This window comes from Lactuca virosa, chromosome 5, assembly GCF_052849685.1.
Source record: "Lactuca virosa cultivar CGN04683 chromosome 5, Lactuca_virosa_CGN04683_v6, whole genome shotgun sequence".
Classification (NCBI taxonomy): domain Eukaryota; kingdom Viridiplantae; phylum Streptophyta; class Magnoliopsida; order Asterales; family Asteraceae; genus Lactuca; species Lactuca virosa.
The window spans coordinates 333,988,153-334,013,418 of record NC_136430.1 but is presented as its reverse complement, the minus strand read 5'-3'; the positions used below and the strand labels follow the sequence as shown (position 1 = coordinate 334,013,418).

Here is a 25,266-nt window from a genome sequence, read left to right as displayed (position 1 = left end):
TTCGCGACACGTCCGAACCATCTTCTCTCCATGATCCATGCTCCATCCAAACACCATGCTCATAGCTCCATACTTCGTGCTCGTCTCCATAACTCCAATGCTCCAAGCTCCATAATATCTACAAAATTAACCAAAAATAATGAAATACCAAACAGTCTGATAAAACACGCAAGTGCCCCAATTATCAACTAAACGCAATGATTAAGAACTAAAATACAATAAAAAAACGGAAATAAACATGCAAAATAGATGTATAAAATGCACCTAACAGCGCACCTCTTTCAAATAATGTCTCCAAGTCGGTGATGTTTCTCAATGACCATAGAACGAGGACACATAGCGGTGTTTACACATCCTGTAAAGAGACAATTAATGCCCTTTATGTGGAAGAAAAAAAAATTAGGTTGACAATGAGACGATGAAAAAATTATGTGATTAGTAAAAACGCGTCAAATCATATAGACAAAAAACCGTAATTTACTCTTTTCTAAAATGAAAAAGGACACATTTACCGACAGACACCCAAGATCCTTTTATCTTCCCATTAATGAACAGTACGTGGTAATCGTATGTTTTTCATCTTCTTCATCGGCCACCACCTTCCCACCGGAGGAAGAGAGGACAAATCCAACCACTCTAGGACCCACCCCTCTAAATTTCAAATTTGTACTCCTTCAAATAATAAATCTTTTCACACTACCACTTTTCCTTATCAACACACACATAGTTACACAGGAAAATCCATGGCGCTGCCGGCGAGTTCTGTTCAGCCACTCATGTTCTTCATTCTTTGCAGTTTTTTACTGCAATTTTGTAGTTTTTCCAGTAAGTTATTCACATTAACTCTATCTAGTTACTTAATCACTGCTAATTTTCCGATACTTGCACATTTGAATCTGGGATTTGATTCTGTATGCCCTTTCAAATACAAGCTATCAGTGCAATTCGGAACCAATTTGGTATCGATCGATCTACCATCGGCGTAATTTTCGTTTCAATTGGATTGCGTAAAGGCAAAGCACTTTTACTAATAAAAATCAAAAGTTTAAAGGTAAAATCTTTTTGTAGGTTCACAATCGTTTATTGGTGTAAACTACGGGCTTCTCGCCGACAACCTTCCGGCGCCGGAAGCTACAGCGAAGCTTCTCCAGTCGACGTCGATAGGTAAAGTGAGGATGTACGGTGCTGATCCTGCGATCATCCGTGCTTTAGCTAATACCGGAATCGGAATCGTGATCGGAGCTGCGAACGGAGATATTCCTGCATTGGCTTCGGATCCGAATTTCGCGACTCAGTGGGTCAACTCGAACGTTTTGGCATATCCAAATAGCAAGATCATTGTCATCACGGTTGGGAATGAAGTGATGACCGCTGTTGACCAAAGCCTTGTGCCCCTTTGTCTGCCCGCCATGCAAAATGTCCAAAACGCCCTTAATGCAGGTTTCCATTTCTAGTTAACCTAACTCTCTTTTTAAAACATACTTTTTTTTTTAAACTATAAAGAAATCATTTTTTTATTACTATTTTATACACAAACTTATGCACTTTTATACTTATGGATTATTGAGCAAATTGATTATTTGATTAGGTTGTTGGGTATATTTTAAACTTTACACATTTGTAAAATCTTAACAAACACATTAATGACATATAATGTATTTTTTTATTTTGTCTTTTAAATTGTATTTTAATAGTCAAGAAAGTAATTCTCTTAATTGATAAATGAATGTTATATGAAATGGAAATATGCAGCATCATTGGGTGGGAAAATCAAGGTATCAACGGTGCACTCCATGGCGGTGTTAGGCGCCTCAGATCCACCTTCGTCGGCGGTTTTCAATTCAGGGTTCAGCGACACCATGAGATCACTGTTGAAGTTTCACAGTGCAAATGGGTCGCCTTTCATGATCAACCCTTATCCATTCTTCGCTTACCAGAGTGATCCGCGCCCCGAAACCCTAGCTTTTTCTCTCTTTCAACCCAATTCCGGCCGAGTCGACTCAGGCAACGGTATTAAGTACATGAACATGTTCGATGCCCAGGTGATCAATTTACACTTCCTAGCTAAGCTAATTGCCCTTGATTGTATCTACACATAACATAATTACACAAATCAAACCCATAAAATAGTAAATAGTAGTAATTGTATTTACACTTCCTAGGTCGACATTTTGGTAATTTGTCAAATTATATATTTTTTTGCAGGAAATACATATAGGACTCATTACAGAAAAATTAATTATGACATAAGATTTAATAATTGTTATAATTTCGTTATTTCCTGATTGATAAAATAATAATAATAATAAAGTGAGCATCTTATTGCAAGAATAAAGTTCCATGTGACTGGCAACGTGAAGGTTTGATGGCAATTGGCATCGAGTAGCTTTCATCAATATTCCTTGATGATGCTGACAAAAAAACTACAAATTAAAAGTACAAATTCTTTTCAATGTTCAAATAGTGACTTAAAGTATCCATTTTAAATGATATCATAAATTTATACTCTGTTTATTGCAATAAATATTAAATAATCGTAAATTATCAAACATCTAATCTAGTAAAAGTTTGTTAATGTTATTATTATATAGGTGGATGCTGTGAGGTCTGCATTAAATGCAATGGGGTTCAAGGACATTGAGATTGTGGTTGCAGAAACAGGGTGGGCTTACAAAGGTGACCCGAATGAGATTGGGCCCAGTGTGGATAACGCAAAAGCCTATAATGGTAATTTGATCAACCACTTAAGATCAAAGATTGGAACACCATTGATGCCCGGAAAATCCATTGATACATATATCTTTGCACTTTATGATGAGGATTTGAAGCCTGGGCCGGGTTCCGAAAGAGGATTCGGGCTTTATAAGCCCGATCTCTCCATGGCTTATGATGTTGGTCTTTCCAAAAGTAGTCAGGTTAGACCTTAATCAATCCCGGCCTTTAAAAAAAAAATTCAAAACATTTCCATATTAACATATCACTTTATGTTAAATTGTGGAGACTTGTTCACCTTCAAATTTGTCATGGGCCATTTTTTCATCAAATTTTCTATGTTTGTTTTTATTGACCTACTGTTTATATTCCTTGAATTTGCGTAACCTAAAGTACTAATAAAAATCTCTCTTGTGTTCGCCTGATCGTGTGAACAACATAAATTGACTGTCTTTTATTTTTCATTTTGCATTACTAATTTGAAATCGTTTATCAAGTTGTTGAAAAGCTTAAACCCTAACATTTTTTACACAGAAGAACAAAATTATACATTTATGTGTGTATTTAATATAACATCTTATATTTATTTCCTTCTATTATAACATATTTCATGTGGTGGTTGTAATCTGATCCAGACTCCGGCGAGTCCCACAACTCCGGCAACACCATCGCCGGTTCAGGCGGCAGGGTGGTGCGTGCCCAAATCAGATGCATCGGATGCAGAATTGCAGTCAAATCTTGACTATGTATGTGGTCAAGGGTTTGATTGTGGTCCAATTCAACCTGGTGGTGTATGTTTTGAGCCCAACACAATAGCATCCCATGCGGCTTATGCAATGAACCTCCTTTATCAAACGTCTGGTAGGAACCCATGGAATTGTGATTTTGTTCAAACTGCTACACTTACATCCAACAACCCTAGTAAGTATCTTTCCTCCTTTTAATTACTTGTTCATTTTTATCGATTTAGAGAGTGAAATGCTGTTTTTTTTTTATGATTATTGTGACAATAGAATCGTAGATCAATGGCTAAAGCGAAAAACCATGAAAGTGTGTATTGAATTGAATTGAATTTTATATAATTTTTAAACAGCTGGTAAAACGAGTATAATGACTAATCACTAAAAATCGTGTTTACCATAAACATCGATTTTGAACAAAAAGCAAGGTGGTAGGATTTTTTTTTTTTGTTTAAATTTCATTTATTTACATAGTTTGTTCATATATTGTTTACTGTGCAAATCCTGATGTTCTTTTCTTTTATGATTAAAAAAAGAAAAAAAAATCAAATATTATGGGTCCAAATGTCCAACTCCAATCATATCATTACCGAAAATGTCTTTTCATGTCTCTACTATTTTGTTTCTTCGTTTTGTGGGGCCCCAATTGCATTGTCTATTTGATAAGCACATTCTTTACGTTATTTCCACATGGCCATATTATCTTTCTCTTTTTTCATGATTCTTGTAAATTATTTGTTGCAGGTTACAACAGTTGTATTTATCCTGGTGGAATATGAAGTTTTGTGTAGTTTCTGAGAAATCCATGATATTTAAGGTATATTACAAAGTTGATGAGCTTAAATGCCATCAAATAAAATGCTTGCTGCTGGGTCCCTGAAGAAAGGATAAGTAAAAAATTAAGTTAATAGCCATCAGCAATAATATTCTTTCTTTTAAGTTTAACTTTTTTTTTTTTTTTTTTTTTTGCATCACAATTATTGATGATGAAATCGTGTCCAATACTGTAATGGTTTAAAAAATAAACATTTTGTAGATGATGTAACCATGTTGTGTTGATTTTATGTTGTGTTAATTAAAATCTTTGTTTTATTATTTTGTAGAAACTGTATTTTATTTCATCCATCTTCAATTTTGTACCACCAATAGATTGATAAGTTCGACTGTTATTCAAAAAAATTATTTGTAAGTGCGAATCTTTCTATTTTTTTACTTAAAAAGTTTACATCATAATAAATCATAACATATTTTAAATGTGCTTTTAATCCATGTTTTCGGAAAGTAATTTGATTTATTCTTTTTCCTTCTAACGGTTTAGATGTTCCCGTCTACTGGTCAACGTGCACATCGTTTATACTTTGTTGTTTTTTATTTGTTGTGCATAGTATTTGCATAGTATTTGTTTTTTATTTGTTGTGCATAGTATTTGCATAGTATTTGTTTTTTATTTGTTGTGCATAGTATTTGCATAGTATTTGTTTTTTATTTGTTGTGCATAGTATTTGTTGTGCACATCGTTTATACATCGTTTATACTTTGTTGTTTTTTAACTGAACACAAATCCATTGTCGTCCAGCGGTTAGGATATCTGGCTTTCACCCAGGAGACCCGGGTTCGATTCCCGGCAATGGAAAGTTTTTTCCTTTAAATTATTTATTTATTTCCCTAAATTTCCAGAAATTTCAAGTTTTATCCTGATATCATTCCGGATTTATAGACTCTCTTCCTACAAAATGGCTTGATTAAAAGATTCGAAATTTTTAACTTCTTACTTGTTAATTAACTTCATTCAGAATGTTATATTTTATAATTAGTATGACATTTTAAAACGTTTTTCAACACAAAACAAAAATAATAATAATAATTAAGATTGTTTGTGTAATTATGCTCAGGGCACCAATTGTTTATAAAAAATAAAAGAAAATGTTTAAGATCAACTCATTCCAGTCTTGATACAAAGAAGTTTGTGGTTTTGACTACTTACTAAGCTTTCTCATATCATGTTTAAAATCATACATAAATAAATTCTTATTTTAAACCTCAAACAATAATATGTTGAATTATAAATTTCAAATTGAAACAAAGGGTATTAGTTAAACTAATAAATAAGCTTAACAACAAAAAAAATTATTTTTCCAGTTTTTTGAAAAATGACAATTTTCATGAATCTTTAACTTTTTCAATCATTGTTTTTCACTTAAATATCCAGCTTTAAACCTTTATATTGTATAATACACTTCTCATTTGCTATGAATTTTTAACTTTTTGTTAGATTTTATTAAAAAAAGTATTTTTTGAAATTCCAAAGTAATTCATCGGATTTTGAAATTGTTCTTGAAATTTTAGAGTTTTTTTGTTTAAAATCCAAAATTTTTGTACAGTATCCAAAAATCAGTTTAATATATATATATATATATATATATATATATATATATATATATATATATATATATATATATATATATATATCATAAAAGGTACTTTTATAATGTCTGGGATAATCCGTTTAAGACTTTTGATCATTTTTAAAAAAAAAAAAAAACTTTTAAATTATTTTTATGACATTAACTTAAAATATAATTAATCTGATTAATATCCTTGAAACAATCCAAATATTATTTAACTATTTTTTTAATGACAAATCTATAATTATTATTTTTTAACTATTTAAGTCGACTCCAACCTTTAGTCCTTAGCATTATATTTGTGTAAAATTTAGATATTTTCTTTAACTATAATCATACATAAAAAAAAAGTTTACACTAAAAATATATTTTAATATTACAATAATAAAACAAATTAGAAGTTATTAAAAAAATATATTTTGATTAAATATTTTATTAAGAGTGTGAATAATTAAGGGTTGTTTGTTTCACCTTTTAACTATTTAGTTAATAGGCTTCATCTAAATTATGAAGCATTTGACGAGTTAAAAAAACACATTTTAAGTTTTTAACCATTAAACCAATTTTATCTATGAATCGTTTAGAGAGGATAAAGAAGTGTTGAACCACACATTTATGTAAAAGTATCTATTTTGTCTTTCACAAAAAAATGCCTCCACCCTTTTGTTGGAATATGGTTATATTTTTAGAATCATAAAATATGCAATGGAAGCAAACATACAAAACCATATTCCACAAGGATCATAAGTTCATAGATTTAATGCAACAAACTAGAACCCTAGAGATAGGATGATACCCTTCCTTTGTTGAATCAATTCGTTGCTTTCTCGTGGATAATTTTAGAGCCTAATGTAGGACTCCTCTCTTGTAGTAGCACCCCAAAACAGTGTCATAACAACAATGAATTCTTTCTTTCTCTACTTGATGGCCTAATCACAAACCCTAGCAAGCTTGTAACATCCCAAGTTCAGGTATTACCTTGTTAACCTTGATCTTTTGAGCACTTGTCCATTTTAGCCCTTTAGTGAGAAAATGTGATGAATGAGTACGTGGGGCGTACGCAAGTGTACGCTCAGCGTACTCATATGCGTGCATTTGACGCGGAAGCCACCTAGTACGTTGGGCATACCAGAGGGTACGCTGGGCGTACTAGGCCCATAGTGAAAACCCTAATTTAGGGTGAGTCCCCTATATAAAGGATATGATGGCCTCATTCCTGGCCACCATTCTCAGACAACAAACCCTTTTGTGCCCTAAACCTCCATTCTTAGAGCTTGTGAGCTTGTGAGTGCATTTGAGAGCTTTTGAGAGTCTTTTTGTGTTCTTGAAGTGAAGAAGAAGCTTTGGATAAGAAGGAGTGAGAGTCCAGGCCCTTGGATCTGAGCATATCTGTGTTGGGAGCTTCACATAGAGGTATAAAGCTTCAAGCTTTCTCACCCTTTTGTTTTGTGCTTTATAATAGAGTATTTTAGGGTTTTGTCCCAAAAGTTGGAGACTTTATGAGATATTAAGCTCCAGAGACAGTGAATCAACCCCTTTGAGTGTAATGAGTGGTGTAATGTCATAAAAATCCAATCTTGGTCGTTAGAATCAAGCCATGCATGAGATATGAGCTTTTTGAGTTAAGAGAGTGAGTGTTTTGTGTGTTTATGACCATTCCAGCCATGCAAAGGCTTAAAGTCACTGACTTTATGGAGTAAGAGCTATTAGGGAGTCCAAATGTGTGATATGAGCCAAGGTCTTAACTGATTAAGACCAAATTAGTGAGAAGAGTGAAACTGGGACGTAAGCTGGCGTAATCCCAGTACGCGCAGCGTAGGGGTCGAGCATCCCCGATGCCTGCATGGCAGCCGAGTACGCCCAGCGTAGAGAGTTGGTACGTGCAGCGTACTCCCTGCCGTTGACTTTTGGTTGACTTTTAGGGTTTGGTCAATTTGTGGACTATTAAGCCCATGGAGGGGTAAAATGGTTTTTTACCCTTCTGTGAGTTTGTAGAAGGGTTAGTTTAGCTTCAGTGAGATCCTTTATTAATTAGGGATAATTATCCTTGTGTTAGGCGGAGGCTAGACCGGTGATTCGAGTTCGAGATTATCCGAGTTCTTACGAGGTGAGTCTTCTCACTATACTTACCTTGAGTGGTAACCTATGTATGACCAGAGGGTCTTATGTGCATATACTGTGTATTGAGATATCCTGCTTATTTGTCCTTGTGATATGTATGTTGTGTATTATATTGAGTTGTTGAGTTGAGGGACCGGAGGGTCCAGCTGAGTTGTGGGACCAGAGGGTCCCACTGAGACACATTGACCAGAGGGTCTTATCTAAGTATAGCCATGAGATATGAGTGGTATTTTTGGGGAACTCACTAAGCTTCGTGCTTACCGTGTTATGTGTTATGTGTTTCGGGTACTTCTCAGGATCACGGGAAGGCGCCGACTTGATTGTACACACATCAGAGATTTGAGTCATGGTTTGAGAAGATCCTGGATTTGTTATATATACAGTTTTTGGGATATGTGTTTGATGATTTGATATTATGACACTTTTGAGATGTTTGAATTGAGAAAAATGTGTTTTAAATTCAAAAAAAATTTGGTTTGAAAATTTAGGTGTTTACAAAGCTAGGGAAGAACGTCGAAGACAAAACAGGATCGAGAAGGAGAGGAAGATAGAGGTTGAGAGGGGTGTGTTTTTGGGAGGGAATGATGGTCGGTCACACATGTGTGATCAGCTAGGGTTATGCTTATATACTCTTATCTTAACTAGATCTCTATTATATCTAACTAAGTAGGATAATCATCTAGTAATTATTTTATAACTCAAAGTAAAGACAACTTCAGTTTACACCATTGACTTTATTGGCTTCTAATTAATGTATCATCTTACGATGAGATAACAAACTAGTCCCTATAATTTCCCTTTTACCATCTCATGCTTAAATCATATCTTGAGTGTAACCTAAAACGACATCGTTGTTTATAGAAATATCACTAACTCGTTGTGGTCAAGGCATATTTTTAAAGTTTCCCACTTGCACATGTCATAACAACTATATACTCAAATATTCCTTAATATAGCAAGGTGTACGCCATTTAATACCACTTTTGCACTCATAACATGTAGGTATGAAATAATCCTTTGGGTGAGTGATTAAATATCCATTTATTCTTCAATATATCCATATGAACGTGATACATGGAACTATGTCAATCTTAGACGCTCAAGATCGTGTTCTCAATGTAACACCCGTTTTCCAGATTGGATCAGCTAAGGGCTTAAAGGGATCAAAAATGGGGTTCTTAGAGAAAAACCTTGTGTCACGACGTGGGGCATGGGTGACCACGACATGGAATGACTTTCATAAAACACGTATTTCGGATGAGCACCATGGCGTGGCAGAAGGGTTGCCATGACGTGGTGGTTGTTGCAGCCTAAGCCCACGATTTTTAGGGTTTATTCCGTATTTAAAGCCTCTAAATCAAAGTTTAGGTCATCTTATTCAGCCTCCAACCTCCCAAAGTGAAACCCTAGCCTCCTTGAAGTTTTTAGAACTCATATTGCGAGTTTTGGTGATTTTGAATGAAGAAGGAGTAAGTTTGGTGCATAGATCAAACAAACAATCCATCCCCATCCTTGTGAGCATCTTCTGGACTCTTTATAAGTTCTCAAGTTTTCATCTTGTTGGTTATTCCTTATAGATCTAGGTTACTTTAACTTATTTTGGTCCTTGGTTTTGGTTTGAGTGGTTGAATGGAATAAAGTTAGCAACTTTATGGTTCCCCAGAGTCCCAAGAGCATTACACCTTATGGATCTAGAAGTTGAGTGAGTATTGGAAGCCTTACATGGGGTTTTGACCCAATTTCCACCATTTTTGGCCCAGATGAAAGAAAGACATGCATTGGTCAAAGCCAGGGATTTATTCGTGGGACTTCAGTAGTGCGAGGTGAGTCTCCTCACTGTTTGTATGGGTCTAAGGCACCAATGTCGGCCCATTTAGTTTATGTATGGTAGGAAGACCCGGGGGTTAGCCCTAGGCATTATGTATGAAAGACCAGGAGGCGGCTTCTGGCACACTGTATGCTATTATGTATGGTAGGAAGACCCAGGGGTTAGCCCTAGACAATATGTATGAAAGACTAGGAGGTGGCTCCTGGCACACTGTATGCTGATTAGCCAAGTAGAACAGTATGTATGTTGGTTGTCTTTGTGATGCTTGCATGGAAGACCAGGAGGTGGCTCTTGGCACTTGTCTGTAAGACCGAAGGGGGTGGCCCCCGGCTTCGCAAGAAAGACCACGTGGCGGCCCGTGGCATAATGGCAAGACTATGTTTTGGCACATAGTATTTTATTTGATTATGATATATGATTGTTTTGTATGGCTCACAGTTATGGTAGTATCCGGTTGAAAGATATTGAAGGGTAGGCCAGCACCTAGATATGCTAGGCAGCATCTTGATATGTATGGTATGTGGTATTTGGGGAACTCATTAAGCTTCGTGCTTACAGTTTTCCGTTTTGGTTTCAGGTACTTTTTTTTCAAAGGAAAGGAGCCGGCGATCGTAGCGCATCACACTATGTTTTCCGCACATGAGATCTTTGGGATTATACTCTGATATTATTTTAGGATAACATGTTTTTGATTATTGACACTTGGATTTTGACATGAGATGTTATTATGGTTGTTTTCTTATACTGTTGGTTTTATAATAACTTAATTAAAATAGAATTTTTGGTCTTGAATTTTGGGATGTTACAAGTTGGTATCAGAGCCCTGGTTTGAGGGTTCGGACACACTCTCGGGTGTGTCTGGACTCAAATATAGGGTTTGAGAGATTTTTACAAGAAAAATAATTCTTTTCTAAAGTTAAAATCAAGGGTTTTAATAAAGAACAAGGAGTGTGATGCGTGCAATCAACCGAGCTCAAGTAAGTGGTTTCCAAAATACCAATACATGTTTGTTATGTGATATGACATGATTATGTGATTCGCATACTAGATTAGGGCTAAGGATCTAGGAAGGATGCCTTATATGCCTACTATATGTGTTTACTGAACTGAATGCTAGTACTGATTAGTCAGTGATATGATGGCCTGTTTAGGTTATGCCTGATTGTATGAGCCTTAGAATTGCATGCTAGTATAGACTCCTAACAGGAGGATAGAACGGTATGATTAGAGTATGTTGGTTAGGTTTTCCATTATCTGAATGCTGCTTGCTTTGTGCTTTGTGGGACTCTTAGCAATGTATGCTAGCTTCTAAGTGAATATGATAAGTCACATGTGGCACAGGTTGGATAATTTCAGAGTGATGGATTTGACCCTATTGCGCAGCTCTTGTCTGAGTCCAACCGTTCTAGGGATGGGTCTTTTACTCGAAGGATTATCCGATATCTGTTACATGTGGCTATATTCATGAGGCATCTAGTTGAAATTAATGGGAATCCTTCAGCAGCTGAGGACTGGGTGGGTTCGGGAACCTAGGGAAGCCTAGGATATGTTGCAGTGGGTTAGTGGTACGGTTTAGTGAGCTCTGGGTGCATCAGTTTGAGGAAGTGACTTAGAGGATTCATGAGGATTGTTGAGGAAAGTATGGATAGGTGTGGAAGGTAGTATTAGGCCCATACTACTGAAAGCACATGATCCATACTTGAATCGGTGAGAGTCTTGGAGAATCTAAGAAGCTTATGAGAGGTGGATTCTTGAGTATGTTCTGATTATTGGTTTGTCGCTTTTCAGTTTGGAGATGAGCTCACAGGGAAATGGTTCAGGTTCGGGTTCTGGTTCAGGTGCAGGTGCTGAGCAGATTAGCGAGTAGTTGCAGGAGTTCATTTGATCGGAGATTTTTCGTTGTGTTACGGAGATAGTAGATGAGCGCTTGGGCGCATTCCGTGCGGAGGTTATGGCTATCATTGGAGCTCGCACACTGACTTTCCGGGAGTTCCGTGCTTGTGGGGCTCCTGCGTTCCATAGGGAGAGGGACCCCATTGTCAGTAGGAGATGGTTAGAATATATGGCTAACGTGTTCAGGACGAGTTTCTGCCCCGAGGAGGCGAAGATCAGATATGCTTCCTGCCTGTTGAAGGATCGGGCACGTGATTGGTGGGAGGAGATTGGTAGTGAGTTGGGTGATAATGCGGTCGAGGTATCTCTGGAGAAGGTGATCAGGATTCCCTTAGATGTTGCGGGTATGTCATCTTTTTCTGCTATAAGGTGGATGTCGGGAAATTTTATCACTTTGGAATTTCTTATTGTGTTTGACTAAGTTAGGTCTCGGGTTGGTTCTCTGCTATTGTCAGAGTGATCAATGATTGTCATATGCCATTTTGCATGTCGAGAAGTCCTTTGATGGACCTATAGATGGACGTATCTTGCGGAGTGGGTTCCGCGTGTACCGTTATCGTTCCGGCTCCTTGTCGGGATCCGTTCAGGAGTATTGCTTGGAAGATCTTTGGTCAGGAATTAGTAGGGTGGTTCTTTAGGGAGGTCAGGGTTCAGTGGTTTTGTCATCTGTTCGGGAATGATCGACAATTGCCTATGGAAGAACTTTGGAGTTCAAGGAACTATCGTTGCTACGAAAGGAATGGTAGCATGAAGATGGTGGTGTCGGTTGCGTGAGCTTTTTGATCATTGGATGTGTCCAGGGAATTGTACCTTCATGTGGACTGAAGTCGGTTAGGGTTCAATGATTCCTTAAGGATAGAAATTAGAGTAGAGATTCGTCAGTGCATGACAAGAGTTATGGTTCTTAGACGTCGGCATAAGAACTCAAGGAATTGGTATGGTATCATGGGAGGTGGTTTGGATTATCGAACTGGTTAAGGTCTCAAGTGTATTCTTCCGAATTCCAGGAGTTGGGTAATCGTTGAGATTGACTAGCAATGGATCGCTAGCATTAGTAAGCACCGGTCGTCAGCAGATCGATAATTGGAAGGTAGGAAGCATCGAAAATCCTTCCATTTCTCGTATGTCGTGGAGACTTAGTCGGATTGAAGTGGGGGAGAACCGTTCAGGTATCCAGGACAGAAGCAAGCATGAAATGGGGATGAGCTCGTATCCCCGTCAAGAAAGGAAAAGGTGGCCCAAGTGGCTGCCTGTATGGGGGATAATGTGAATTGGAAGTTCGGGAAACTTCCCGACTTCGGGGCCACATCTGATTGATGTGTAACAGACTATGGGGAACCACGTTGAGGATCCTAGTCAGAGCATGAGTTCAGTATGGGATGTTAGACCGCGTGGGTGCTCGACTTTAGGTGTGTTCGAATTGGTAATCAGCGGTAAGACTTTGGTCAGCGGTTGAGTTAGCGTGGGAAGTGATGTAAGGCTGTGGGATAGCCGTAGCATTCGCAGCAGCCTGAAAGCATGGAAGGTGTTGTAAGACTGCGGGATAGTCGTAGCATTCACCGGCGGCCAAATAGCGTGGGAATGTGGTAAGACTGCGGGGTGGCCCGAAGCATTAGTCAGTAGATAGTATAGGAGTGTTGTAAGACTGCGGGGTGGCCCGTAGCATTCACTAGTTAGTGGATAGTGTAGAAGTGTTGTAAGACTACGGTGTGACCCGTAGCATTCACTAGTTAGTAGATGGAGTAGAAACGTTGTAAGACTGCATGGGTGGCCCGTATCATCCGTTAGTTAGCCGTTAGTATAGTGGTATAAAACTGTGGGGGTTGGCCCGTAGCATTCACTAGTGGTCAGTTAGTATGGGAGTGTTGTAAGACTGCGGGGTGGCCCGTAGCATTCATCGGTCCGTATTCGACAATGAGAGTGTGACAGATTTGTGATTCACTCACGGATTCCTTCAGATGATTTAGGCCGGGGCGGGTCAGCCGCACAATTGTGAGTAGGCCACAGTATGATTGGATTCGGAAAACGGTAGGTCGTTGGAGACCAGACGTGATGTAAGACTACAGTGATTCCGGTAGCATTCACTTTTCGTATTAGATTCAATGGCGACAGGTAGTCAGACTGTCATGATCGGGAAGATCAAAAGGAATAATGGATCCATGAGTGGCAATATGGTTAGGGAAGATTTCGATAGCCGAATTTCTCTTTCGGAAGTCGCGTAGAGCGACTGTGAGGTTGTTCTTTGGCTCAGCAACCGGGCAGGAATCCGGTATTCCAGATAGTCGGTAGATAAGTTGGGACCAGGGAGTTCTCAGTTACCTTTGGAAAGCAAATAGGAGGCAGTGTGATGTTTCAGGCAGTAGTAGTGATCTGGGGATTCATATAGGTAAAGTAGCCTGTGGATCGAAAGTGCTAAGTCACTTGCAGTTCGGATTAAATAATCTCAGAGTAATTGATTTGACCCTGTTGCGTAGCTCTCGTATGAGTCCAACCGTTATAGGGATGAATCTTCTACTTGAAGGATTATCTGAGCCTTCTGTCAAGTATAAGTATTCTACAGGGATTCAACAAGAATGATTCTATCTGGGCAGTCTGTCAATGAGTCAGACCATCTCGAGACTGGATTTCTGATTGAGTAAAGGCAATCATGTTGCAAGGAATTTATGATCTTCGGGTTTTGAAACCCTGTGAGGATTGGTTACGGTTACCTTGCGAAGGCTAAGATGTGCCTGGGATTGTGGCCATGCCACTTGAGTGGTTTGGCGTGACGGGAATGGTAAAGAATGATTTCGAGGACAAAATATAATTTAAGTGGGGGAGAGTTGTAACATCCCGTCTATTAAATAAATAAATAAATAAAATTAATAAATGAATAGTAGCCCTAAATGCGGGATAATTTAGTAAGACGTTGATTTCGGGAGCTAAAAAGTCATAATTGAGAGTTTGGGGGTTAAAATGTAAATTATGGGTTTAATTTGAAAGGATTTTTGAAGACAGAGGCTGCTTGGTAATTATTAGGACTTATTATAAAAAGATTTTTGAATGTGGAGGGCTAAATGGTAATTTATGTACCTAGGTTGAAAAGAATTTGTCATGGAGGGGCTATATGGTAAATTATGGATCTGTTTTGAAAAATTTAAGTGTGGGAGGGACCAGTTGTGTTATGTTTCGTATGATGTTTGGAGGCATGGGACGGGATTAAACCCGATATGTCCCTAACAGGTTCAAAAATGTGCCTCAAGAGAAACCCTAACCCTAGTTGTAAATCGCCGCCACCCTTATACCCTCTCATCTACAGCCGCCGCTCCCTCCACCGCCGAGATCGTGAACCACCGAGAGTTGTGCACCGCCGCTGCCGTTTTGCTGTCGACGAAGCCGGATTCAAGGTCAACGTCGGAGCCGTTGTTGTCTCTACCTTCTCCGGTAATGGCGACCTTTCCTCCTCCTCGTCCTTCTGTCATCTCTCACGTCCTTCGCCACCGCCACTCCGGTGGCTGTCACGCGTTGGCAATACCCTCTTCGGCTTCCGCCCGCCACCACAAGAGTGGTGGTGCTGTGTATGTTTCGTGTGCGTGTTTCAATCGCCATAGCGGGTTTGTGGGTGAGTTGCCGGCTGGAAAACGGAAGAAGACCACCATGGCCGCCAACCATGGTGGTTACCGCCATGTTACTTCCTTCTGCCGTCGTTTATGTCCTTCTGCCGCCACCAGCCACCGTGGAAGGTGGTTGTGTGTGTGCTTTGTGAGAATGTGCGTGTTTTATTATTATAAAGGTGAAGGATCAAACCCGTGGCCGGAAAATCTATGAAAGACCCCACCATCACCACCATGAGGTGGTGAATGCCACCTCAGGCCACCGTTTTCCGCCACCAGCCGCCACTTTGGGGTGGCTGTGTGCTTGTGTGCGTGCGTTTAGACCCAAACCCAATAACTCCCGCCATAAGATTGGTGGTTGCCGCCCCCGCCGCCGACCACCATTGCCCAAGGTGGCAGAGGGTGGTGCCCGATTTATAAAAACATATATATTTAATTAATTAACTAATTAACTAATTTATGAGTTATAAACCCTAATTAGGGTTTAGAAAACCCTAATGTCATGAAACCCTAATTTGGAAGTTAACGAGACCCGCATTGAAGCTATTTATCAGACTTAAAATATGAATTATTAATCCTTTGAAATTAACTTAACGCAATATTGAAATTAATAGGTTAAGTCCTTAATGGGTTAAGTGTAACATCCCAACCGTCAGGTATTATTAATATTTTTTTTCCTTTTAGACTTCACGTTGAAGGTCTACTCGACGAGTTGGCGCTATGACTCGTCGAGTAGCAGCGGGCCAGGACACGTCAATTAATGAGTGACTCGTCGAGTCGGCATGGGACTCGACGAGTAGGAGCTGGCAGTGGAAACCCTAATTTTTAGGGTTTTTGCATCATATATATTGGACCATTAGCGCCTCCCACTGTCCTCTATCACCCTCTTGAGACCCAGAAACCCCAATTGCTGTGGGTGAGAGCTTGGAGAGTGTTTTAGAGCTTTGCGGAGTGACTTTTGTGAAGGAAACTTGTAGATCAAGAGGCTAGCATCAAGATTTCCGTGTGGATCCAGAGTCTACTTCCATTTGGGCACGTTTTGGAGGTAACCAACTGTTACCTTAACCTCTTTTTCTTCTAGAATCATTCATATGTGAAAACTAGGGCTTTCTTTAGTTATTCATGAAGGGATGTTGGTATGAGAGCTAGATCTAAAGTTGAAACTTCAGATCTGAACCTCTTTTGAGTCCTAAGTCCAAAAAGTTTCCAGCTTTTGCAAGGATGAGACTCTCCTATGGTGTAAAGCTCCATTAGAAGCTTAGATTGGTCATTTAGAGCCTTTAGGGCCTTGTATGTGTGTAAAGTTTGCAACTTTACGTGTTAAACATGCCTTAGAAGCTTGGATCTGTAATCTGGAACCTTGGCATGGCTTAAAAAGTGTCTGCATGGATGAAGGTCTGCAAGGACTCGGCGAGTTGCATAGTCAACTCGGCGAGTCATATGAAGATGGTCGTGAACTCGTCGAGTTGATGAACAAACTCGGCGAGTCCGTTGAAGATTGCCTTGAACTCGGCGATTCGTTTGAAGACTCGGCGAGTCGGCTAGGGTTTCTCCCAATTCTTGGACACGTATGAACTTGGCGAGTTAAAGGGGAACTCGACAAGCCAATCAAGGATTTCACGACTTCTCGAGTTTAGGAAGGACTCGACGAGTCGGTGAACTGCACTCGACGAGTCGAGTCAACATGGACTGTTGACTTTGACTGTGGACTTTGACTTTGACCAAGAGTTGACCAGTTGACTTCTGAGGGTATTATGGTAATTTGGAGATTCATGAAAAAGGGTTTTATGGTAACTATAGGTGGTGGAATTCGTGTTGGTGATCCGGGAGTTGAGCTTCTAGTTTCAGACGACAGTTGCAAGGTGAGTTATCCTCACTATACTAAGGGGTCTAAGGCACCAAGGCCGGCCCATTGGATATGTTATTCTAGCAGTGTTAGATGTTGAGTATAAGTTAGTGTTGCATGCTAGTAGTTATGTCATTTAGGTAGACCTTTAGGACTACCTGTGATGTTATATGATTATTGCATGCTCAGTGGTTATGTGGTATGTTATATGTTATGTGGGATGGGTTGAGGTTGTACTGCTCCGTGCGGTAGCCAACAGACCTTAGGAACATTCCAGTTACGGGCTAAAGGGAGACTCGTACTGTGGGCTCGGGAGCATTCCAGTTACGGGCTAAAGGGAGACTCGTACTGTGGGCTCAGGGGTAATCCAGTCTGTAAAGCTGGGGACCCATTACATGTTTTTCAGTTTGTTATGATATGTTTATATGGACTGTATGTGTATCGGTATTTTGGGGGAACTCACTAAGATCTCGGGCTTACAGTTTCAGTTTATTGTTTCAGGTACATCAGGGGATCGTGGCAAGGCGAAGGCGTGATCGTACAGCTCCTCATGTTTTGTCTATGTTTCTGGGAAAACTCTGATATTATACATTTTGAAAACAAAGTTGTAATGATTTTTAATGGTTCGAAATGTTTTTTTTAAGTTTAAATTGGTTTGAATTTTTGGGTGTTACATTAAGTAAGAAACACTTAACCCTAATAGTCATTTTATGTGAAAACCCTAATTTCACTTGGGCTTTGAATTGGGCCTTTCTATTAGGCTTTGGTGATTAGGCTATTGATGGGCCATCCAAGAACAATCATATGGACTAAGAGTATGCGGATGGGCTTTAGGGTAAGGCCCATGTGGGTTTGAGCCCAATTTGAAAAATTGGGCCATAACTAAGGCCTTGAGGATTATGAGAGATTAGATCATTGGAATGGCAAATATTTGGATTGGACTAAATGGTTGGGACTTAGGGTAAGACCATGTAGAGGTTTGGGCCCAATTTGGAAAATTGGGCCATATGTTGGGCCTTGATTTATTATTTGGCTTTTGGGCCTCCAGAGTTTGAGGTTGGGCCTTGGCTTTGGACTAAGCTAAGTTAGGGGTAAAATGGTCTTTTTACCACAAGTATGGACTTATGGTTATTCATTAGAACCCAATTATCAATTGGGTGTTGTTTTGATGATTGACAGTTTGGGGATCTGTCAGCCATCAGCCAGGGATTTATTCGTGCGACTTCAACAGTGTGAGGTGAGTCTCTTCACTGTTTGTATGAGTCTAACGCACCAATGTCGACCCATTTAGTTTATGTATGGCAGGAAGACCCGGGGGTTAGCCCTAGGCATTATGTATGAAAGACCAGGAGGCGGCTACTGGCACACTGTATGCTATTATGTATGGTAGGAAGACCCGGGGGTTAGCCCTAGGTAATATGTATGAAATACCAGGAGGTGGCTCCTGGCACACTGTATGCTGATTAGCCAAGTAGAACAATATGTATGCTCGTTGTCTTTGTGATGCTTGCATGGAAGACCAGGAGGTGGCTCATGACACTTGTTTGTAAGACCGAAGGGGGTGGCCCCCGGCTTCGCAAGAAAGACCACGTGGCGGCCCGTGGCATAATGGAAAACTACGTTTTGGCACATAGCATTTTATTTGATTATGATATATGATTGTTTTGTATGGCTCATAGTTATGTATGGTAGTATCCGGTTGAAAAAGACCGAAGGGTAGGCTAGCAACCAGATATGCTAGGCAGCATATTGATATGTATGGTATGTGGTATTTGGGGAACTCACTAAGCTTTGCGCTTACGGTTTTTAGTTTTGGTTTCAGGTACTTTGTTTTCAAAGGAAAGGATCCGGCGATTGCAACGCATCACACTATGTTTTTCCCACATTAGATCTTTGGGATTATACTCTGATATTATTGTGGATGTTTTCTTATACTGTAACGCCCGTAAATCCGGGCTAGTCAATCTAGAGATAATAGAGGTCGAAAACGTCTTTTCGACAAAAGAATATTTAGAATAAATAATCTTAACCAAGTTGTAGAATATGTCTCAAGGGTTCCGTACATATAAAGAAAGCCGAAATCCGAGTTATAACGAAGAAGTTATGACCCGTCGAAGTTTCGCGACGGAACCGGCACGGCACCGGGAAGCGTAAATAGTGAATTTACGACAGAGAAACTTTTAGCCTTAGCGACCTAAACGAAATACGTAGAATACGTTAAACCGAGAGCGTCCATAAAAAGAACGCCTAAATCTGACTTCGTATGAGGAAGTTATGATTTTTCAAAGTTTCGGCGTAGCAGTGTACAGCCCGGAATTCGAATATAAGATCGAGCGGTTTTTAGCCAAAACAACCTAAACGAGAATCGAAGATCTCGTTAATAGTAGTGTAACGAAAAAAAGACGGACGAAAACGGACATCGGATGAAGAAGTTATGGATTTTTAACGGACCAATCCTGTCCCGGCCTGTTAATAATATAACTTTTAAAATAAAGTCAAAATTAGCCAACTGAGTCTAAACGAAAGTTGTAGAGTACGTTCCCGCCTACGCGTGGATATAAAGAACATCGAAAACGGAGCTCGTACGCGAAAGTTACGATTTTTAGAAGTAGGAGGGGGAAATTACGAAACTGATGCAAACTCGATGACGTGGCGCAATCTAGACCGTCCATCACTGATCAGGGCATTGCTTCGGATTCGGACACGTCACTCCTCGCATTACGCCCAACGTCCGAAATGGAGTACGCCCAGCGTTCTTCGGCCTTGTGCGGACCGAGAAGAAGCCACGTCGCTCCACCGAGGTCTCGCCACCTGGCAGCTCTATCCGAACTACGCCCAGCGTAGTGCTGCTGAACGCGCAACGTAGTCCGAAGCCAGACGCCTATAAAAAGGCTGCGAAGGGTTCTGAGTTTTTCACACATTTTCACAACTCTTTCCCTCTCTACTTTCTCTCACTACCCCTCTAACCCCTCCTAACCCTAGGTAAGCCCCTAGCATCCGAAGGAAGCCCCGAGGCTCCCGGAGTCCCGAGAAAAAGGGTCTTTCGGTTTAGAAACGCTACTCCAAGCAAAGCCCGGTTTTCTATAAAACCCGTTGTAAGTGAGCTACGCCTACGCTATTTTTAATATAGCTTTTAAACAATTATAGTAATGTTATTAGGTCCTTAAAATAATTATTTGGGCTATTATTATGAGTTATATAGAGTGTTGTTTAACACTTATATAATAATAATAATAGTCAGACTATTAATTAGTCGCGGTTAACGTTAGACTAAACCCTAGTGGTATTGATACTAAGTTTTGTCAAGGGAAAAATTGTTTTGAGATAACGAAGCGTTGTCTGAGTTCGGAATCACCACCTTTTCAAGTGAGTGCATAGTCCCTTTCATCTTACACATAGATATGAAGTATATAATATAAATTACGTGCTATGTGTGCATATTGTCTGTATACTTGCTGTTTATGCTGGGTGAAAGATTTTTATACATGCTTTAAATGATTTAAAATGTATATATATTTTATATCTACAAAATATGTTGGGCAAAACATGGGTAGATGAAATATGAGTCGGATGATGAGGTGAGAGGTGAAATAGACCATGAGGTGAGGGTGAGAGGTGGACGATGTGAGAAGCCTTGTACCCAAATGCTGGCCCCGTCATCTAGCAGAGTATAGATGACAACCACGGACCATTCTAGACAGTCCAGTGGAACACTAGCAGGCTCGCAACCTGTAGGTGTTGTGAACGATGTGTTCACCGGTGTACTCTAAAAACCCATTGACATGTATTGCGAGTGGATTTCTCGGAAACGATACTGTTGATAAACGAAATAGCCCTGGAAGCTATGGATTTAGTGCCCGCTGAGTAAACCCTGGAAACGATGGATTTCGTGTCGTTTCCTTAGGATGATCCTTAGGAATGAATGAACGATGAGTAGCTGATTCTTAGGGTAAATCATTAAGAAGATAATGAGGATGGGTAATTGGGTTGATTGTTTGATGTTTAAACATAACAATTATATTATTGTGGGTTGAAAACCTTATGTACTCACCAGGTTTCCCAACCTGACCCACTCAAGCTTGTTTGTATCACAGGTGTCGATATGAAGTTACATTACACTGTAAGATTAAAGAGATGTAGATCACTAGTGTAAATAAATGTAAGTTCTGTTTATGCTTATGTTTCTGTATTGACGATGACATGCCAAGAATTTGAAAATGAATAAAAATACATTTCTTCAGAAATGCTTTGACAACGTATTTATCATGTTTTTCTGGGAACAAATTCCGCAACACTTTTATTAAAAGAGATACTCTGAATTTTATAAAGCATAAACAAAATCGGTCTTTTCTGGCCGTGAAAATGGGGATGTCACAGTTGGTATCAGAGCATTAGTTTAAGCAAACTAGGAATAAGGATTTATTTCTAGACTTAAACTTAGAATGCTAAGCAATGATTGTGAGGAGTGTGTTTAATATATTTTAGGTAGTACACCTAAATAGACACAAGCAATAGCTAATTTAGGGAAAATGCCTAAACATGCTTTTATGTGCTAAGTGATTTGTGATGCTTTATGCTATCGTTTGATCGGATCTATGGTCTGTTGCCGACCGAATCTGGAAATTTTATGTGTTCAGATTTCTAAACGTTTAATTACGGTATTAGAACTGGCATGTAACTTTTCGGAGTATTAGGGAGATTTACACGTTGATCGTAAATAAAATCTTTCCTATCTTAATTCTCGTCACTACGGAACGAATGTCCGACTTGGTGTATAGATCGGCATGGTGAGCACTCGAAGCGGATTTGGAAGCAGTAACCCGCAGCTCGAGCCACAAGAAATTGAGCGTGTGCCAGAGGTAGCAGTTACACCCGAGCCAATCACAATGGAAGGAGTACGAGCAATGATGCAGATGATGTTGGATCGTCAGATGGAAGAGACAAAGCGTTTACTTCAACAAAGTAAGGACGAGCTTACTGTTCCAGTACACCAGGCACCTACTCTTGAGGCAACCATCTGGGTTGCTAAGTCTGTCGAAGAAATGATCGACGATAGGATCGCCAACAAGGTTGAAGTTGGAAAGAAGAGGAAATTTGAGGGGTCTTCAAGGTCTAACGAGAACAACATGTTCTCAAAATCTGGAGGGGGAGGTGAAACAAAATGGTGTAACCAGTATGGAAGGAAACACAACAGGAGATGCCCTAAGGAAGTAACCTGCTTCAAATGCGGGAAGACTGGTTACTATGCCCACAAATGCTCAACCAAGGAGGGAGTTTGCCTTAAGTGTAGTGGAGAGGGACACTTCAAGCAAGATTGCCCGGTGAGAGCTACGACGCCAAATGTACTGCTGAAGCACTATGAGAGACACGACGATGAAGTGACTTGCTACAAATGTGGAAAGAAAGGGCATTACGCCAGCAAGTGCACATCCAAAAAGAGGGTGTGCTACGGATGTAACAAAGAAGGGCATTTATCTAGGGACTGCCTGAAGAAAAATGAAGTAGCAAGAGCGGATGCACCTCCGAAGCCAAGAAGCATCCTTAACGAAGCATCTAACAATACAAGGAATCAGGAGTGAGGACAAATATCCGAGGAGCAAGTCACGAAGTATTCATGTAGATAGTACCATGTGGTGTAGCCTATTAGAAGCATAGTATAGGGTGAACTTGAACGCCTATGTAATCGTTTCAAGGAATAATATAAAAACCTTCGTTTTGCTATCTGATGTGTTAAGTTGTTGTGTGATTTACTTGTATGGTGACTTTGAAAAACTGCGAGAAAATACTTGGGACGAGTATGAGTAGGTGTGAATGGTAGTAGAGGCCTATACTACCGGAAGCACATGACTCACACTTGGATCAGGGAAAGTCACAAGGTTGCCAAGAAACTAGTAATTGACTTCGTTTTATTCGAGTATATCGTTACCATTGTTTCGGTAATGATTGAGAAAATGATTATTATTCCGACCCGAGAGGTCATATCATATCGAGTCCGACTAAGATGAGTATGTTACGTGGTTCAGAGAACCAAGTTTGATGTAGAATCCGGCTTAAGCCAGAAGATTGAAGATAGTCAAAGCGATTGTGATCGTTGTTAAAGTAAGAAACTTGTAGTTAGAAGTGCTACGTACTATGATGTGATTAAATCACATAAGAACATGAAGGAAGGTATAGTATGTTCTGGAATTTGACTTTAAGAGACCTGAGTCTAAGTGTTGCAACATACGACGAGAGGTCGTTAGAACGAGGCACGTCAATCTATTGTAGAAATCAAAGAATTTATTCTTAAGTTTGTCAAGAAGAAGAAGGAGTCTCCAGTAAGAATCGAGATTATGACTTGAAGGTCATAATTTGGAGTCTAATGAGAGATAGGGAACAGGTGCAAGATCGAGCACCGCCTGTAGTCAAGGAGTCTAAGAGTTAGATACTCGTTCGAAGAAACACCAGAGTTATGGTTATCACTTAGGATGAAGAGATAACAGATGGAGTCATCATGTAACACCCTGATTTCCGAAGACCTACAAAGGAAGGAAAACCCTAAGTCAAAAGGGGGTCAACTCGTCGAGTCCAAGGAAGAACTCGACGAGTCGGAGCGGGATCCGGGTGCAAGATTAAGTGACCGGCTCGACGAGTCGGAGAGTGGACTCGGCGAGTCAGGTCTTGGTTAGGAAACCGTAATTCCGGGACTTGGTACCCTATTTAAGCATCTTATTCTCTTCCTTAGGGTTTCATTTACAGCCTCCACTGTCTAGAACGAAACCCTAGTACCTCCTTATGAGATTGTGAGCCATCAGTGAGCCTTTGAGTGAATTGAAGCTAGGAGGAAGGAGAAGACCATTGGTGAATCAAGAAGGGGCTTTAGATCCAGAGCTTGGGTGATATTTCAGGCCATCTCAAGGTATCAAGCTTATACCTTGATTGTTAGTCTTTTAGATCCCCTTTCCTAGTTAGATTTTGTCACTTTTGGGCCATTTCCAAGGCCAATCTGAGTATTGATCCTTTGAGGACGAAAAGGACTTCAGATCTAGACATTTCTGAGCTTGAGGAGCTCTGATTGGGTAGCTTTATCCAACTATGGCTCCATTTCATGTCCTAGACCTTCATCTTAGCTTGGATTAAGAGTTTTAGCTCCATAGCACCTTGCATGCACGTAAAGTTAGCAACTTTACGTGTAATGCTGGCATTAGAAGTCCATATCTATGGGTTGAAGGTGTTGGAATGGACTGTAATCGACAGAATAGAAATGTCACAAGGTGGACTCGGCGAGTCAGTTCATGGACTCGGCGAGTCGGGTCGCAAACCCAAACCATTCTGTTTATGATTCGGATCAGTGAGTGGAGTTGGTAAAGGATTCAACCAGTCTGGGTCCATAATGGTTATGAAGTTCATCGTAATCGACGAGTTCAAGGAAGAACTCGGCGAGTCTAAGGCAATCTTCTTAGTTATGAAGATGGACTCGACGAGTTGTTCATACAACTCGGCGAGTCACAGACTAGAGACATTCATATGTCGACGATGAACTCGACGAGTCGGTCGAAGATGGTCCCAATGGCATGGTTGAAGGAGAACCCGTCGAGTTCTTGCAAGGCTCGACGAGTAGAGTCGGGGTTGTTTTGGGATTGGAAGAGTATGGACTCGACGAGTGGGTAGACCAACTCGGCGAGTCAGGTCAACTGGATGTTGACTTTGACCAAGTTCGACCAGGGTTGACTTTTGGTTTATTGTGGTCTAAATGTTATGTTGGGTATTGATAGTTCGGGAAGCCGAAGGGTCAGCGGTTCAGAAGTTGCCAGTTAGCAGTCAGAAGTGTTCAGCGAGTTTTCAGCAGTGCGAGGTGAGTCTCCTCACTGTTTGTATGGGTCTACGGCCACAATGCCGGCCCATTTAGTTTATGTATGGTAGGAAGACCCGGGGGTTAGCCCTAGGCATTATGCATGAAAGACCAGGAGGAGGCTCCTGGCACACAGTATGTTATTATGTATGGTAGGAAGACCCGGGGGTTAGCCCTAGGCATTATGCATGAAAGACCAGGAGGAGGCCCTGGCACACAGTATGTTATTATGTATGGTAGGAAGACCCAGGGGTTAGCCCTAGGCAACATGTATGAAAGACCAGGAGGTGGCTCCTG

At 40.1% G+C, this 25,266-nt stretch overlaps 2 protein-coding genes and 1 non-coding gene across 3 annotated transcripts; all 3 read left to right on the top strand.

Moving 5' to 3' along the window:
* The first annotated feature begins 571 nt into the window (after positions 1–571).
* Positions 572–4,550, top strand: LOC145115653 (glucan endo-1,3-beta-D-glucosidase-like). Its single transcript, XM_079051996.1, has 6 exons — positions 572–825; positions 1,069–1,440; positions 1,753–2,042; positions 2,592–2,915; positions 3,348–3,633; positions 4,197–4,550. The coding sequence occupies exons 1-6, from the start codon at positions 744–746 to the stop codon at positions 4,229–4,231; spliced, it is 1,389 nt and encodes a 462-aa protein (XP_078908122.1). The 5' UTR covers positions 572–743; the 3' UTR covers positions 4,232–4,550.
* A 463-nt stretch (positions 4,551–5,013) lies between these two features.
* On the top strand, positions 5,014–5,085 carry TRNAE-UUC (transfer RNA glutamic acid (anticodon UUC)). The gene has a single exon. It is a non-coding gene; the product is annotated as a tRNA-Glu (tRNA).
* Positions 5,086–13,801: 8,716 nt separating this feature from the next.
* On the top strand, positions 13,802–17,788 carry LOC145113258 (uncharacterized). The gene is made up of 4 exons (XM_079049370.1): positions 13,802–13,873; positions 14,922–15,300; positions 16,270–16,337; positions 17,640–17,788. The coding sequence occupies exons 1-4, from the start codon at positions 13,802–13,804 to the stop codon at positions 17,718–17,720; spliced, it is 600 nt and encodes a 199-aa protein (XP_078905496.1). The 3' UTR covers positions 17,721–17,788.
* The last annotated feature ends 7,478 nt before the right edge of the window (positions 17,789–25,266 follow it).

Coding starts and splice junctions, on each gene's coding strand:
- LOC145115653 (XM_079051996.1), top strand. CDS start 744: ATGGCGCTGCCGGCGAGTTCTGTTCAGCCACTCATGTTCTTCATTCTT. Junction 826..1,068: donor GCAATTTTGTAGTTTTTCCA/GTAAGTTATTCA, acceptor ATCTTTTTGTAG/GTTCACAATCGTTTATTGGT. Junction 2,916..3,347: donor GTCTTTCCAAAAGTAGTCAG/GTTAGACCTTAA, acceptor AATCTGATCCAG/ACTCCGGCGAGTCCCACAAC.
- LOC145113258 (XM_079049370.1), top strand. CDS start 13,802: ATGGCGACAGGTAGTCAGACTGTCATGATCGGGAAGATCAAAAGGAAT. Junction 13,874..14,921: donor GATCCATGAGTGGCAATATG/GTTAGGGAAGAT, acceptor TGTCCCTAACAG/GTTCAAAAATGTGCCTCAAG. Junction 16,338..17,639: donor CATTTGGGCACGTTTTGGAG/GTAACCAACTGT, acceptor TTATTGTTTCAG/GTACATCAGGGGATCGTGGC.